Raw genomic sequence first — 15594 nt, 5'->3', positions numbered from 1 at the left:
TTGGCCTACGCACAAAAGGGGAAAAAAAACAATAGACCATTCGCTTTTTAATTCTTTTTTCTCAACACATTAAAATGATCCTTCATGCTGTTAAATCTGCACCATATTTAAATTTACGAATGTGAAAATCTTTAGGCTTTATTTGGAGACATATAGATTAATTAATTGTGTCGTGTTGAGCCATTACATTTTCAACATTTATATTTATTGTATTTAATACAAAAAATATTGTAGTATTTGTTTCATGTTAAAACTTGGCCTATATATGACATTTCAATATTTTTTCAATAACTAATTAAAAGAGGCCATGGGCAAATTTGTCATCTGGTAGTTTGACCATCTGTAAACTCTAGAGATTTAGACACTGCTAAAAATATGCTTCAGCAGATTGCAAAGCTATATTTTACATTCACTGAAAAATAATTTGTGTTAATTTAGTTTAACAGTATCTATTCATACCAGCGCATGATAAGGCACGAGTGGGCAAAGGTTGTTTTGGAGTGAAAACAAAAGCTGTTTGGTGCAGCTTTAGACTCGCACCTTGCACCCTGCACCCCAATAATTACTTAGGGCTATTTTGGGGTACTATGTGCCTGCATGCATGCATTTTATTTATCTAAAAAAAGTACATACTTTAGAGGGGGTATAGAGGGGGGTAAAAAGGGTATACTTTATTTTGGGGTGCACCGTGGCAAAGGCGGTTTGCGCTCTTGCCTCCCAAGAAGGAGATCATGATTCCACTGGGGCAACTCTTGATTGGCCTTAGTGAGTGGTTGTCTGTAATGTATATGTCTCTGTGTTAACCCTGCGATGATTTGGCCACTGTCCAGGGTGTACCCCGCCTAAGGCCCAAAGTCATTGGGATAGGCTCTTGTCACCCGTGACCCTGAAAGGGGACAAGCGGTAGAAAATTAATTAATGAATATAGTTTATTTTGCTGTTGTGTTCAAGCAAGACAAATTTCAGATCTTAGATCTGACAACAAAGTGTTATTTATCATATTGATAACTGAGAGAGATCATTAGTGATGATTATTGAGAAACTTTTATTTTAACCAATTCCAAAATTCAAACATTTACACTCGTAAACAAATATTATGGCAGCCTATTGCTTTTAGTTATAAATTATTTTTTTTGTTCAATGGGTTTTTTCAGCAGAACCAATTCTGTTTTTCGTATTGAAATGACAATTTCTCATTAAAACTCTCGTAAATACAAACACTTTTCATTTGAGGCGACCCGTGTGGGACATATCAATCTGAACAATTGGCACCAGGTTTAAATGTCTTGCTTCATTTTCTTGTCAAAAGGGAGTATGTATTGGAGTAAACTATAGCATAAATACTCTAATCGAAGCCCAGCTATTGAGGAAAACCATTTGACAAAAAATAAAATTGACCATTTGAAATAGCCTGAGTTTTAGTAATGACACTAGATGGCAGTATAACGTACTGAACTAAGCTTCCTCTAAAACCACAGAAGAAAAGCAAGCGCGAAAGGTTTGTAATGAAAATGGCCTCCAAATCAGGTTTGTGTTCGTCAGTTGTGTTTTGAAGTAAAATACTACGTTTATTTAATTGTTTTTACTATTTTGTGTTTTTCACAAGGTCGTCGAGGAATGAAACGCAAAGCTGCTGATGTCCGGGCGGAGGAAACACCTGGAAAACTAAAAACTTTGGTTGAAAACGAAGAAGAGAAAGTCTGCGAAGAGGGCGAGAGAGTGGTGATCGAGCACTGGTGAGCAGGGCACTTTTCAAAGGAAAGGTGCAGTTTATCTAGCCTTAACTTTTCTAATGGATGGTCTGTCACCTCGTCTCCATGGAGATTTTACCTGAAATTTACCAAGGTATACAGCATTAACTTATCCATCTCCATGGAGACAAGTAGCCTACAGTAGGTGATGCGTTTCAGGTCAGATCTGAGCCCAGTAACAGAATGTTTCTTTTCATGTATTACAAATATTAACCGCTGTAATTGAATACATGGAAGTTCCAGGTGGCTGGATGTGAGTGACAGAGCTTATGTCTCTGGATGTGTAAATGTATATTACTGTCCTATTATACATTTGGTATTTTTGAAATATCTACTGTATTTTTATGAATACTTTTATACTTTATTGTTGCTAAACTCATTTAATATTGCATTAAGTGGAATCTGATCGGTTGGAAACTTTTGTACTTGTTTTGTTGTGTTTGTCCCTAATCAAATAAACAGTAAATACATTAATACATATCCTGTATATAAACCCCAAACCCTCACTTCAATAAACCAAAACGGTTATTCTATATTTATTATATATTATATTCTATATTTGATTTGCAATAATGTTGTCATTCCTTGTAGCAAAAGCTGACGAGTGTATGGGCGAAATGCACAGGAGGTGAAGTCTGCACTTCTCGATGCGCGCCCTGATCTCACGGTCGTTCTCAACCCACATAAACCTCGCAGGAACAGTTTTGAGATTACCTGGAAGGATGGAGACAATGGTAAGGAGGTGGTATTTTTGATAAATGTTTTGATTTTGATACGGTTTGTGAAGCTGAAGTCTTTGTTTGGTACAATTTTGTGTCATATTATACAATTAATTCAGTCCATATACACGTCTATGCACCATAAAGAAGACTAATTCTAGTTGTGTTATTGTTTTGTATGACATTGATTATTTAATTTTTTTAATCTTTACACATTTTCTCTTTATTAGAAAAAATATTATGGACTGGAATAAAGAAGGGGCCACCTCGAAAGCTAAAGTTTCCTGAACCAGGTGTTGTGGTAGCTGCTTTAGACGAGGCTCTGAAGGCTGAAGATGCAAAGTGAAGGTTTGTCAATCTTGTCATCTATTTATATTATGGACCAACAAATAACCTTAGATGGACATTTTATTTAATCTCTAAGGAAATTTGTCTCCAATTATCTAACAATTGCACATTAATGCACTCCTCATTAAGATGCTTATAAAAATAAAACAGTATATAGCACCATCCATCCAGTATATAGCAGATGTGGATTACATTCTTAATTGTACAAAGTTAATTAATTATATGCCAATACTAACAGGTCAAAAACCTGCTGTATAAAATATTTTGTGCAGCTTGGTTTTCAGAAGATGTGGCTATTGAAGCAGCATGATGAAGACAGACCAAGGAGATGATCTCAGTCTCTCTTCTGATGAAACGCTTCTGCTGCTCATTGCCTGGAACAAGACTGCCACCTAGTGGAAAATCTGAAAGTATAATCCAGTTGTCTTTTCTACACGCTTTTTTTGTTTATTTGTTTTAAGGTTGTTTTAAGTGTAATTCATAAAACAATAAAAATGCGTTTTATAACATCCGTCTTATGTAATATGTGATGCTGCTTATATCAGTGTTATATGTACAACTCAATATTCAAGTTATAATTCATGTAGATCCATGGCACAAGAATTCTTCTTTGGTGTTTTATGACGGCTGGTATCCAAGTGTTACATTACCGCCACCCCCTGCAGTTAGACTTTATTCTCCAGATTTTTATACTCTGGGTAATTCGTTGCCCAGTCCGACTTTATTCTTTAGACTTTATCCTTCCGGCGACCCCCGGCGTCTACACTAAGGAGCGTATGAGAAATTACAAGTCTTGATGCCTACACATTTTTCTAGGTAGTCATAAATGTTTTCTTGTCAATCTTGAGGGTTGAAATTTGAAATGAGACAGCATCATGAGCCAGTGTCAGCAGAGAAAAGAAATCTAGTTTGATAATAAACTATAAGCAAAAAAAAAAAAGTATGCTCACTAGGCCTACGTGAACTAACGACTGCAAACGTGGGTCCACTTTGATTTGGGCTCCATGTCTTGCCATCTTTGACTCGTTTGATCGCTTGTAGCCACTGAGTTCGTATTTGACCTTTTACTATTGGACTCCTGATTTGAACATCGAAAAACTGAGCTTTTTGGCATCAATACTGTTTTAGTGTCCGATATCGATCAGAACGACATCTAGCTTACTCTAGTCTTTGGTGTTGTTGTCGGATGTTGTGACGTCACGCGAGGCTTGCGTCATCAGCACGCGACCATACAACGCCACCGCCAGTGTTTCTTCAACTAAAGAGCGACTTTTCAAAGATTAACGTGCGAAGTTGTAAGTTAAATCTATTTTCACACAATGAAATGTGTAAGAGACGCATAATATATTTTATTGATTAACTGATTATGAGGCTTGTCTGCGATAGTTGTGTTTATTAGTGCGAAGAACAAACTCTACGATACTTTCCGGGTCTTTTTGGCCTAACGTGAAATCAGCTTTGAGTTTCTCATCAGCAGTTTATTATCTGGAGTGTGTAATGTTTTAATATAGACCCCGAACTACAGAGATGGCCACGGAGGTTTTGGAAAACCCAGTTGAGGACGTCCCGCCAGGAAAGGTCGGCACCAGGTTCGATCTGGAGAAGGAGACTGAGCTCAGGTTCGAGGTGGAATCGGGCGATGGAGCTGAACAAGTTGAGATGGAGCTGCTCTCTGGGATGGCGGAGGTGTTCGGTTCAGAGCTCAATCGAAACAAGAAGTATACATTTGGTCCTGGTGCTAAGATCGCTGTGTTTACCTGGCAAGGGTGTAGTGTAAATCTGTATGGGAAACCAGAGGTGAGTAAACCGTTATATGCATTTTTATTGTTTGGTCGATTCTAACCAGCTCTCTATTACAGGTGGCTTATGTCTCTAAGGACACCCCGATGTTGCTTTACCTGAACACCCATGCTGCACTGGAGCAGATGAGAAAACAAGCAGAGAAGGACAATGAGAGAGGACCAAGGGTACATTTGTATATATTTAATGGCATTAAGTTAATTAATTTAAATAATAAATCATATCCTCTGCTCTACCTTGCTGTCTATAAGGATGTTCTGAATTGCATGGAGGTCTTGTAAATCAACTCAATTGCTTCTATTTTTCAGGTAATGATTGTGGGCCCTACTGATGTGGGCAAGTCAACAGTCTGTCGTCTGCTCCTCAGCTACGCCGTGAGAGTGGGAAGAAGGCCAACATTTGTGGAGCTGGACGTTGGTCAAAGTGGGGTGAATGTTTTTTCATGACATTTGCATTATCACAGAACCGTACATATTCACAGAAATAAGAATTAATATGAATTTATACAATATTCCTCAGGTGTCTGTACCCGGAACAGTGTCTGCTCTATGCATTGAAAGGCCAGCCGATGTTGAGGAGGGTTTTTCAGTTCAGGCTCCACTGGTGTACCACTTTGGATCAACCACCCCTGGAACAAACATCAAACTTTACAACAAGGTAAGATAACAGACATTGTTTTTGTCACTCAAACATGCTTTTATTAACAGGTTTTATTGTTAATTGTTCATAACAGTTAACATCTTGCTTAGCTGAGGTATTTTCACAACGCTGTGAGGTGAACAGAAAGGCAAGTGTGGGAGGATGCATCATCAACACCTGTGGATGGGTGAAGGGCTCTGGATACCAAGCTCTGGTGCACTGCGCTTCTGCCTTTGAAGTTGATGTGGTGTTGGTACTTGACCACGAGAGGCTCTACAATGAACTAAAAAGAGACCTTCCCCACTTTGTCAGAGTTGTGCTCCTTCCCAAATCTGGGGGAGTTGTGGAGCGATCCAAGGAGTGCCGCCGCGATACGCGCGATGAGAAGATCCGTGAATACTTTTATGGCTTCCGTGGCATTACCTTTTATCCATTCTCTTATGAAGTGCGCTTCTCTGATGTTCGGATCTACAAAATTGGAGCGCCATCAATCCCGGACTCATGCCTTCCTCTAGGAATGTCTCAAGATGATACACAGTTGAAGTTGGTGCCAGTAACTCCAGGGAGAGATCTTACATATCATGTGTTAAGTGTAAGTAGTGCAGATGATGGCGAAGACGGGGTAAGGAAGGGTATTGTTGAGACCCCGGTGTGCGGTTTTATTGTTGTGACAAATGTGGATACTCAAACTCAGGTGATGAAAGTGCTCTCGCCAGCTCCACGGCCTCTTCCAAGACACACACTGCTGATAATGGACATTAGATTTATGGACATGAAGTAGTAACTCCCCTTCAGAAGTTATTCATTTTTTTCATACATTTTGTAATTGGCTGAGAGTACGTGATTTAAATTCTGCACAACTTTTCAAAGAAACGTTTGTCCACTTTTAATTATTAGTACACGGCAAATAATTAAACAGGAATATTAAATATCCTTCCTTACCTACTGCAGTATTTTTACAACATATAAACTATGCAAAACACATTGCATATTACAAGGGAAAACCATGTTCCAACCCCCAAGTTTAACAGTTTTTAGATTGTTCTGTTCTGTAAGCAACAATAAAATACAGTTTGTTCTCTCCGACTTCACTTGTTGTCTTGTAAAGTCCTTTTATGTAACTAGTAAAATAAAATGTCATCTTAAATAAAAAGGGTTATTATACCAATACAGCTTTCTTATGAGCATATTTACATTTATATGGTATATAAAATACCAAATGTTGACAAACAATTGTGGAAAGTCTACGTTCATAATACTTGTTTTATAGTTTTTGCACAGATGGTCTTCAATAAACAAAATTACATCTTTATATCGTTATAAGTTAATAGAATATTATTATATTTATCTTTAAACTGAGCACACGCTCACGGGCTTTCTGATTGGTTGCTCACCCATTTGAGTCATAGGGTATTACTTCCTGGATTCCGATGTCGGCCTAGCTAACGAGTTTGTTTGCTGCTAACGCAAGGATGACCGAAACGACCAACACCCTGAAATCAAAACAACCAATTTAATCGAACTTAGGTAAGCTAAATTGATTTCGCCTGTTCTCAGAGATGTAATGTAAGAGGATTATAATTTAACTCGATGAGCAGTTTGCCACAGAAAGGCTCTCTACTCAGGTTCATTCTTCCATGCTAGCCAGTTTAGCTAACTTCAGTGGTGGAGAACTGATTAGAGTCGTAAAAACTTCTCAAGCAAGGTAACTTTTTAATTGATTATCATGCGTTTATTACCGGCTTATTTTCGCAACAAATGTTAATTCCACACAAAAAAGGCCCGTGTGGTTTGTACTTTCATTGTTTGCAGAGGTACGTTGTTGTATGATTTGACTGTGGCAGATGTCAGCAAATCGAACCATAGCTTTGCTCTACTGTACTTAAAACGTCAAACGTCTTTTATAAGCACATATAGCTTGAGTGGGCTACTCAGGCAGGGTTTATGCAGACTGTTGCAGGGCAGACAAGACTCTACGTGGAGAGGATTAAGATCCACTGGGACAGAGGCACATAAGAACAAGTGACATTTTAAAGTGTTTTTCAGACTTCCTATAAGTGATCTGTTCTTCTGTATCTACCTCTGTATCTTCCTGCGTTGCACCAATGAAATTTCCCCATGTGGGACAATAAAGGAATATCTTATCTTATCTTATTTTGCCACGGCCACGCTTCAATATTTGTTGGTGATTGTTGAGGGATGGGGTGTGTCGCAGCTCTCGTATTACACTGTTCGGATCAGCTTCCACTGTTTTCTCGACACCTTTCAAACGGAGACAGTAAAATAAGTCAGTCCCTGGTGGATCTGCAGTTTCTAATGTAAGAAAGAGGTGTGTTACATTTGACCACCTGTCATTCATTTAACAGCTGTCTTATAGCACCAGATGTATTGGCATAACTGAATCTGAATGCATCTGAATTTAATTTGAATATTATGTTTTAAATGTGTTTCAGAATTGTGATAAATGAGGTCAGTTTCCAGAGCAACTGACAATTTATTAAACTGAATAATGTATCTTTTGATTGTAAAGTGCTGAAAATTACACTTAATAACTCTCTATACGTGAAATTGGTGGGTTAGTCTGTCAGTTCTACGTTTTGTAAGGGATGCACAATAAGAGAAAAGAACTGCAGTATCGCACTTGCAGTTCGATTTGGGATTTATGTTTAAAAAGTATGATTATGTACAGAGTACACATTGTAAACAACTTCAGGAGCATTAACATTTAAGTTAATTTGTTTTATTTTATCATTTAAGCTTTATTCTACCAGGAGGGTCCCATTGAGATTAAAAAACTATTTTACAAGGGAGCCCTGGCCAAGAGGCAGCAGTTACAACAAACAACATTAACTTTAAAATAACCTAAGACTGAAATATTAATGACTAAACTAATTCAGCAATGTCATGCATTTCAGAACATTTTTGCAGAGATCTGAACTACTAAGAAATTTTCTAGTCAAGAGTTTTCTATAAAAAGCCAGGATATACTGCATATATTTTTGTTTTTTGATTCTATTATCTAAAATTCTAAATAATCGCAATCAATGCAATTTTATAATTTTGCCAACTCAATTTTCATTTAAATTGCAATTTATAACGTGCAGCCATACTTTTTTATTTTAAAAGCCAGTTTCTCTCATGAAATGACAAATTGAAAACATAAACTATCACTGTTATTTTTTTCTACAGGGGGATCTTGTATTAACCCAAACACTGGAATTGATACTTTTTGGAAAATAAGTGAAAACTATGCAACAGATAATTTGATCAGCTGCTTCATGGCTTCCAAAGAAGAATTCACAATAGGAGAGGACATGTGTCTGCACACAATGTTGTGTAAAACATCATCTTGTCTCGACGTGGCCGGTGTCATTCCTGTGGCATCTGTCAGTTGCTGTTTCGGGATGAGTTGATTCTCTTCTAACAAAGACTCCAATCCTGTGGGTAACAAATGATCCACAGTAGCTCAATTTTGCAATTTTATCTTTTTTGCTGTAAATACAGTTTTATTTTTTTAACTGGATTATATTTTTGAATTTTGCTTTGCTTTTACTTTGCCCCATCTTTGAATTTGAAAACTGTCGTCTGGCCACCATCCAGTTTCTTCCACCCAACCAGTGCCTAGATAAATTATTCTCGGGACGATCACAGAAGTCATCATCAGCTGCTGCACTCTCTTGCCTATATTGTCTTTGTGCTTCTGCTCCTGCTGGCTTTTTATTCACTACCTCCCTAAATGTTTTTTTTTTTTTTAAGTGGTAAATTTATAACACAAGCACACATTTTGTGCTGGGAGACTACAAGTATCTGTTCTTTTGCGTTCTGGAGCAGTAGTGTAGTATGATGTGGCACTTGATGCCGTCAAACCGCCATTGTACTTGATTTTATTGCTGCACCAAATAGTTACATTAAGCCATACAAATAATATTTATAACTTACTACGTGCACATATTTTTGTATCTCCCACCCCGTTAAATAGAGAAAATACTATCCAATGTTTAAATGAAGCAAATTATATAGAATTATGTTTTAAATATATATATTTGTGTGCGTGTGTGTTGTGCATGTGGGTAAAACAGTTTTTAAGATAATGACTTATCACAAAGACTGTATTTGTCACTTTGAACATTGAAGTTCACCTTCACTCCAGGTAGACATTCGATTTCTACCTTTGCGTCGTCCTATCTTTTGCCTTCATCTCTGATGCCAGGCTTCATTGGTGGGGGGATTGGGGGAGGGGTCGGAGGTCCTGCTTCAGCTCCTCCCCGTCCATTTCGTCCCAGTCGATATGTTCCCGTTTCAGCTGCCACTTTATTCCTTGTTGGATCCACCACTCTCTTTTTCTGTTTTACGTAAGTGCTTACTTTTTTTGCATCGATTTTTTTGCTCTTTTGTTTGTTTTTTATTGGGATCTGTCTCATTCAATCTGCAGGTGTCCATGGTTATCAGAACACATATCTTCTGTTGTCCCCATCTATGTTGCTGTAATGTTTCTTTTCACCCTCGCCAACTTCTGTATGGCCACTTTTTCGGACCCCGGCGTTTTCCCCAGAGGTAAGACATACATCATTTCTATCTATGTACGCATGGTGCTGTTGTGTATACATTTTTATAGTGATTTTTTTTCATGCCTGTATCTGTTTCAGCGGAGGAAGATGAGGATAAAGAGGATGACTTCCGTGCACCGCTCTATAAGACTGTCGAGATCAAGGGCATTCAGGTTCGCATGAAATGGTGTTCAACATGCCGCTTTTATCGTCCTCCGAGATGCTCGCACTGTTCAGTGTGTGACAACTGTGTTGAGGTACCGAGTCAAATTCTAATGCCAGTACAATTGTAAACATTAATTAATTCATCTTTTTACTTCATTTGCCTCTTAGGATTTTGATCACCACTGCCCTTGGGTTAACAACTGCATTGGGCGAAGAAACTATAGATATTTTTTTCTATTCTTATTGTCGCTTACTACTCATATCCTAGATGTGTTTTGCTTTGGTTTAGTTTACGTTTTACATCATCAGCATGAGCTGGCTACACCGCATTCAGCTGTTACGTATCCTTTCATTTGGACAGTAACATAATACAAATTGCTATGACATAATGTAGAAAATGTTTTAGTTTCGACTCTCATCTAAGAACCATTCTCAATCTGCGAATCGAGTCTGGTAACTCAGGTTTTATATCCTACTCTGTGTAAATCCTGCCAGAACAGCCTGAGCAGGCAACACTTTAAAAAAAATCTGGTTCACCATAAGGACAAGATGCCGAAACAAAAACAGAGCAAAGTAGTTTATTCTATCTAATGCAGTGAAGAAAGTTGTAAAGAGCGGTACTTAGGAGAGACTAAACAGACACACCACAAGAGGCTCTATCAGCACAGAAGATCTTCATCTTTAAGTCACAAACCACTCAATGCAAGAAAGTGAGGTGACGATTCTAAGCATGCAGAAAAGATGTTTTGAAAGAGTCTTTAAACCAAAATGTAGGGTTAAGATTTCAGAGTAGGATATAAAACCTGAGTTCCCGGGCTCTATTCGCAGATTGCGAATGACTCGTGGATGAGAGTTGAAACATTTTGTCAGAGTCCAGATGATACAACTGAATTTTTTCTACAATAGAACACTCCTGGATGAATGAGGGATTACACCGACTTGTTGCTATAACATAAAACCATATTTGTGGTGAATCTTTTCCTAAACATTCTTCCCAGTATGGCTGTGATGTGTGTAGCTGGATTATTTTTTGTGCCAGTTGCAGGCTTGACTGGCTTTCACATGGTCCTGGTGGCTCGTGGCAGAACTACAAACGAACAGGTAAATTACATATTCTCCACTTGAATTTGCTTAAACTTGCTCCATACTAAATTACTTTTTAAAAAATCTGTAGGTCACAGGAAAGTTTCGAGGAGGCGTTAATCCTTTTACCAATGGCTGTTCGAGAAACATCACATATGTGCTTTGTAGATCTCAAGCCCCAAGGTGCGTATCCACCATTTTCTCAAAAACTGAAAAATAAAGGTGAAAGTTTGGCATTGGCCTCCTGCTATTTAGTTTTGCTTTAACTTCTTTACTGAAAGCCACAGACACCAATGTTATTAATCTGGTCTATATTTGCTTCATAGATATTTGGGTCGTTTGCATCGTCCTCAAGAATTGGAAATACAACCTCCTTTTCTTAGGCCATCGCTTACTGAAGCCCAACTAGAGGCAAAAGTTCTGGACAATGGCGTACAGAATGACCGGCATAGCTCCCGGGTATGTTTAATCAAAGGGCAGCCTTGTACGTGTTCAGTATTTTAAATAATTTGCATGTGTCGCTGTGTTTTAGTCCAAAAGTAGTTTAGATCCCATAGAGAGTCAGTCGGCAGACGCTGAACCTCCACCCCCTCCAAAGCCAGACTTTCGGTACCCTGGGCTTCCCCGTGCCGACACAGAGGGTGAGATTACCTCATTAATACACTTACATGGCTCTATTGTTGATTAATAAATTATACCTTTTTGCAGAGCGTAGTCTGTTGACAGGTGCGCCCACTCCTCCCACTCCTTCAATGTTCAAGTACAGACCTGCATGCAACAGCCCAGGGAGGAACCACACTACTCAGCAAGACAAGGTACGCCAAAACTGCAAAGTAACATACAAATGTGAATATTGGTTCCACAAATGCAAATTCACCAAAATTATTTTTTGTATTTGTTTTTAACTTGACCTAGTTCAAGCTGGGTGACTTTTACTTTGATTTGTGGTTAACATGCTGCCTCCTCTTTTTGCTTTTATTTAAATAAATCATTCAGTGGCCATCGATTGATCAGTAAGTCACTGCCAGTGTTATTTCTGTGTTGACCTCTTTGACTGTGTGTTGGAGTTTATCTGTCCTTTCCCACAAGACTGCATTGATTGGAATGTGAAATTTAGTTTATACTGTTATTGTATTCCCATGTATGTCTCCCTACTCGGTCTTTTGGCATGCAGTGCCAGTACATGTTAAAAACAGTCAATGTACCAAGTGCAGTAATTTTATGAATGACCAATCACACATCCAGTTTCCCCACCACCCATATTTTATGTTACAGCCTGATGTAAAGCCATTCTAAATAACAATAAGTAATGTGCCCCTTATTTATTTATACTTGCTGAAAACATGCTGAACTATTGCTTTCAGATAATTCGTGGTGAAAGTTTCGGCTCTCCTTCCCCTACTATCCTCCAGTCCAGTCGTCATCCAAGCTACCGCTCTGAACCAAGCAGCCTGGATGGGACCACAGTGGTGGGGGGAGGTGCAGGTGTGCGCAGAGGGGGAGGGGACAGAGGTGAGGGTCCTGGGGGCTCTGGCATCCCTTCTGGTGGTATGTCTGGCTACTCTCTGACTGGGCGCTCCTACACCTCCTACCCATCGTCTCTGGTCCTGTCCACTGGCTCTCACTCCTCCAGTCTTCGCTCCGCTCACACGACGCACAATCCTCTAGCCGCACTTCAGTCAGAAGGCACCACAGACACCAGCTATAAAAGTCTGGCTAATCAGACTCCTCGCAACGGCAGCCTATCCTACGACAGCCTGTTGACCCCCTCTGAGAGCCCGGAGTTTGAGTCTGCTGCTCACGAGTTGTCGCCACAGAAACCTCATGCTCCATTTCATTTGACTGGGGTCACACTCAGAGGCCAGTCTGAGATGGTTTCTCCTGGGAGCCCCCTGCAAGGCTACACGTCACCTTTCCTCTCGGCTCAAATAGCCCAGCAGAGGGAAGGCCAGCTGCTCCAGGGCTCTGCCACTTTCTCCTCCCCTCACAGGGCTTACCTGCGTGCGGTCAGCCCCAACCCTCCCTCCTCCTCCCAGAAGCCCCCAGAAGCCCACCCACTCATTCACCGTCACCAGGACTCTCGAGCCCTCCGCACGCCTTCCTCCTCTTCCTCTTCGCCGGGGGTTCGTTCATTAGATCCTCCTTTGTCCCCACCACCGCGCAGCCTCTCCCTTGCCAAGTCCCAGCCCTTTGGCGAGGCGGGGCATCAGCACAAGCCTCGTCCCACAGTGGGAGGCGCCGCTGCAGGAGGACGGCACGCTCCACTGTGAGTAGTGACATGTTTCAACTTGGGTCAATCTGCTTCTCCTGTCTCTAATGTTTCTCTTCTTCCCCCTTTGTCTGAGTCAGCCCTCCACTTCCTCCTTGATTTGTGAGTCTTTGATTTCTACCTCAGCAATCTCAAGCTGTGCATTTGCAGTTGTCTAACCGCATGCTTTCTGTCTCTTGTCTTTGCTTACTTATTTTCCTTTTTGCGTACTTTTTTGTGTTGTACATTTGTAGTCGTAAAATCAACATGACTCTCCTAGAGATTGACTGATTGCCAATCCTGATACCTATTGTTCAGAAACCAGAGCAACTGATGGCCGATAATTTCCCCTAAATGAGACGTCTGAAATTACAACAAACGTATCCCAACACTAAGGTTTGGGCTTTGGGATAGGGGTTAGATAACCGGGTCTCAGCAGAAATGTGTTTTAAGGCCTATACCTGATGCGCTATAAAGTATAAATATCGGCCAATCAGTCTGTGTCCATCTCAACTCTTTCATTTCATCCTTCCTTCTCTGATGTTTTTTGATCAGATCCAGCTCCCGCTCAGTCGCAACCAATCACAGCTCATCTAAACCTGGAGTGAAGAAGGTCACGGGCGTTGGAGGGACCACGTACGAGATATCGGTTTAATTCAGAGACTGTTTACCTGCTTTGTACTGAGCTGGATATAATTCATTTGGTAAGGGCATCGGAAGGACTGTTTTCCACTGAGTCTGGTACTGACTGTAATGCAGTATTTGTTGTATCACTGGTAATAATACCATTTGAACGAAGGATCTTCATCACAGAAAAATCTGTCTGGGAACCATTGACTGATCATCACAGCGGTTTGATCGACATAGGAGTTTATGCAGTACATTAGCATATAGTGTCAGTAACGGTTGAGATGAGGATGGCCTTTAATGACTGGATGTAAAAAACAAATGGGAATCTTAAGAAGATGATGACCGTTGACCAATTACCACCATTTTTTCCAATAACTGTCATCTTTTCTGTATGAATGGACCACAATGCATTTGTTTCTGTAAATGATCAAAGAGTCCAGCTATCACATCATCATTATTTAGTTTTGTAATTATTTTTAATAGTATTTTATACATGTATGACATCTACTTCTTGGTCAGAAAGTGTTGTATGATGACTTTTAGAGAAATTGCATCTTGTGCAAGATAGAAAGCGATTTATAATCAATTGCCTGTTAAATATTGATGGCTGCATCAGCCCAGTTTTGCTGGTATTCATGTTATGGTGAGCTTTTGAATTTTTATTGTGGAAATAGAGCCTAGTTTTTATAGCCACAAAGAAATTTGAATTTTAGCACAAGCAACTTATGGAATGTATGTTTGCAATGCTAATGCTAGAGACATTATGCAAAATGAATTTGAAGCTTTAAAATCATTGTTTTGGGTTTGTTTTATGGGATTTGTTGATCCTAACACTAGTTGCAGTTTTTGTAAGGCCAGCCCAAAAGTAAGGTTAGGGAGGTTAACATATTTATTTTTGGGAAAATAATTGGACCTTGTACGATGCCATTTTTTATTTCGGTTTGTTTGATTAGTATTTCAAGAAAATGTGATATTATTTTAAATTAATGTAATTGATAGTAGCTAAATCAAACCACTTTTATTTCGTAACTAGGAACTGGTCATTTTGTAATTTGCTTTGCATTATTTAAGAAATCTATAGTTAAATGTTTTCTCATGCTTTTTTATGTACCATTTTCCGATTAAGAATTGTTTGATTGCCTTTGTTTTCATGCTCTAATAGGTACAAGTAATTTAAAAAGAGTTGCTACAATTGGGTTGGTGAGGCTTAGAGCTGGGCATTATTATTTTATTTGCCCACTTCAGTTTTTGCAGTAAAACGTAAGCGCTAATGAGCAACACATCTTTGGGAAGAGGGAAAACCTTAAAGCGTCCAAGTATCATTTAAGCCAATTTACTGTGTTTTTGGTTTTTGTCCCCTGGCTATAGGTTTCGAGCATGTTTCTTTGTTCTGAATGCATAGTGGTAAGAATACTCCTGGAGGCCCATTGGTTCTTGTATGGGTGACGCGTCACTAAACGCACAAGAAGCCATTGTGTGGAAATGAAAACAAAACCTGTGTTATTCTTGTTTGAGAGAATCATTGATATTGCAATTGTGCGCTGTGATAACTGTGTTCCACAAATGTGTAACAAATGCATTTCCAAAATGGCCTTATGAATTTTTAAAAATGATGTCTCAAAATAAAAAAGGTCATGATTATGATAATTAGTCTTGGATTGACA

At 39.3% G+C, this 15594-nt stretch overlaps 3 protein-coding genes across 4 annotated transcripts; all 3 read left to right on the top strand.

Annotated features, from left to right (window-relative positions):
• Positions 1–1474: 1474 nt before the first annotated feature.
• On the top strand, positions 1475–3243 carry selenoh (selenoprotein H). Its single transcript, XM_072437794.1, has 5 exons — positions 1475–1527; positions 1607–1736; positions 2343–2485; positions 2701–2818; positions 3091–3243. The coding sequence occupies exons 1-4, from the start codon at positions 1506–1508 to the stop codon at positions 2814–2816; spliced, it is 411 nt and encodes a 136-aa protein (XP_072293895.1). The 5' UTR covers positions 1475–1505; the 3' UTR covers positions 2817–2818; positions 3091–3243.
• A 783-nt stretch (positions 3244–4026) lies between these two features.
• clp1 (cleavage factor polyribonucleotide kinase subunit 1) lies at positions 4027–6226 on the top strand. The gene is made up of 6 exons (XM_072437789.1): positions 4027–4113; positions 4330–4615; positions 4678–4785; positions 4927–5046; positions 5138–5275; positions 5352–6226. The coding sequence occupies exons 2-6, from the start codon at positions 4346–4348 to the stop codon at positions 6036–6038; spliced, it is 1323 nt and encodes a 440-aa protein (XP_072293890.1). The 5' UTR covers positions 4027–4113; positions 4330–4345; the 3' UTR covers positions 6039–6226.
• Positions 6227–6677: 451 nt separating this feature from the next.
• On the top strand, positions 6678–15577 carry zdhhc5b (zDHHC palmitoyltransferase 5b). Of its 2 annotated transcripts, none has more exons than XM_072437786.1 (13): positions 6678–6784; positions 8447–8697; positions 9408–9609; positions 9690–9811; positions 9904–10061; positions 10138–10310; positions 10968–11070; positions 11144–11235; positions 11379–11511; positions 11585–11693; positions 11761–11867; positions 12417–13318; positions 13856–15577. In XM_072437786.1, exons 3-13 carry the CDS (start codon positions 9461–9463, stop codon positions 13953–13955), a joined length of 2148 nt encoding a protein of 715 aa, XP_072293887.1. In that variant the 5' UTR covers positions 6678–6784; positions 8447–8697; positions 9408–9460; the 3' UTR covers positions 13956–15577. The 2 variants fall into 2 exon arrangements, with proteins under 2 accessions (XP_072293887.1, XP_072293888.1); XM_072437787.1 differs by adding an exon at positions 13402–13423 and having other exon boundaries at positions 8447–9609.
• Positions 15578–15594: the final 17 nt, after the last annotated feature.

The sequence above is a fragment of the Eucyclogobius newberryi genome, unplaced genomic scaffold (assembly GCF_026437365.1).
Source record: "Eucyclogobius newberryi isolate DKJ021-1_F unplaced genomic scaffold, fEucNew1.0.hap1 SCAF_11, whole genome shotgun sequence".
Taxonomy (NCBI): domain Eukaryota; kingdom Metazoa; phylum Chordata; class Actinopteri; order Gobiiformes; family Gobiidae; genus Eucyclogobius; species Eucyclogobius newberryi.
Note: the sequence above shows the minus strand (reverse complement) of the source record. Positions and strands in the feature narration are given on the sequence as shown.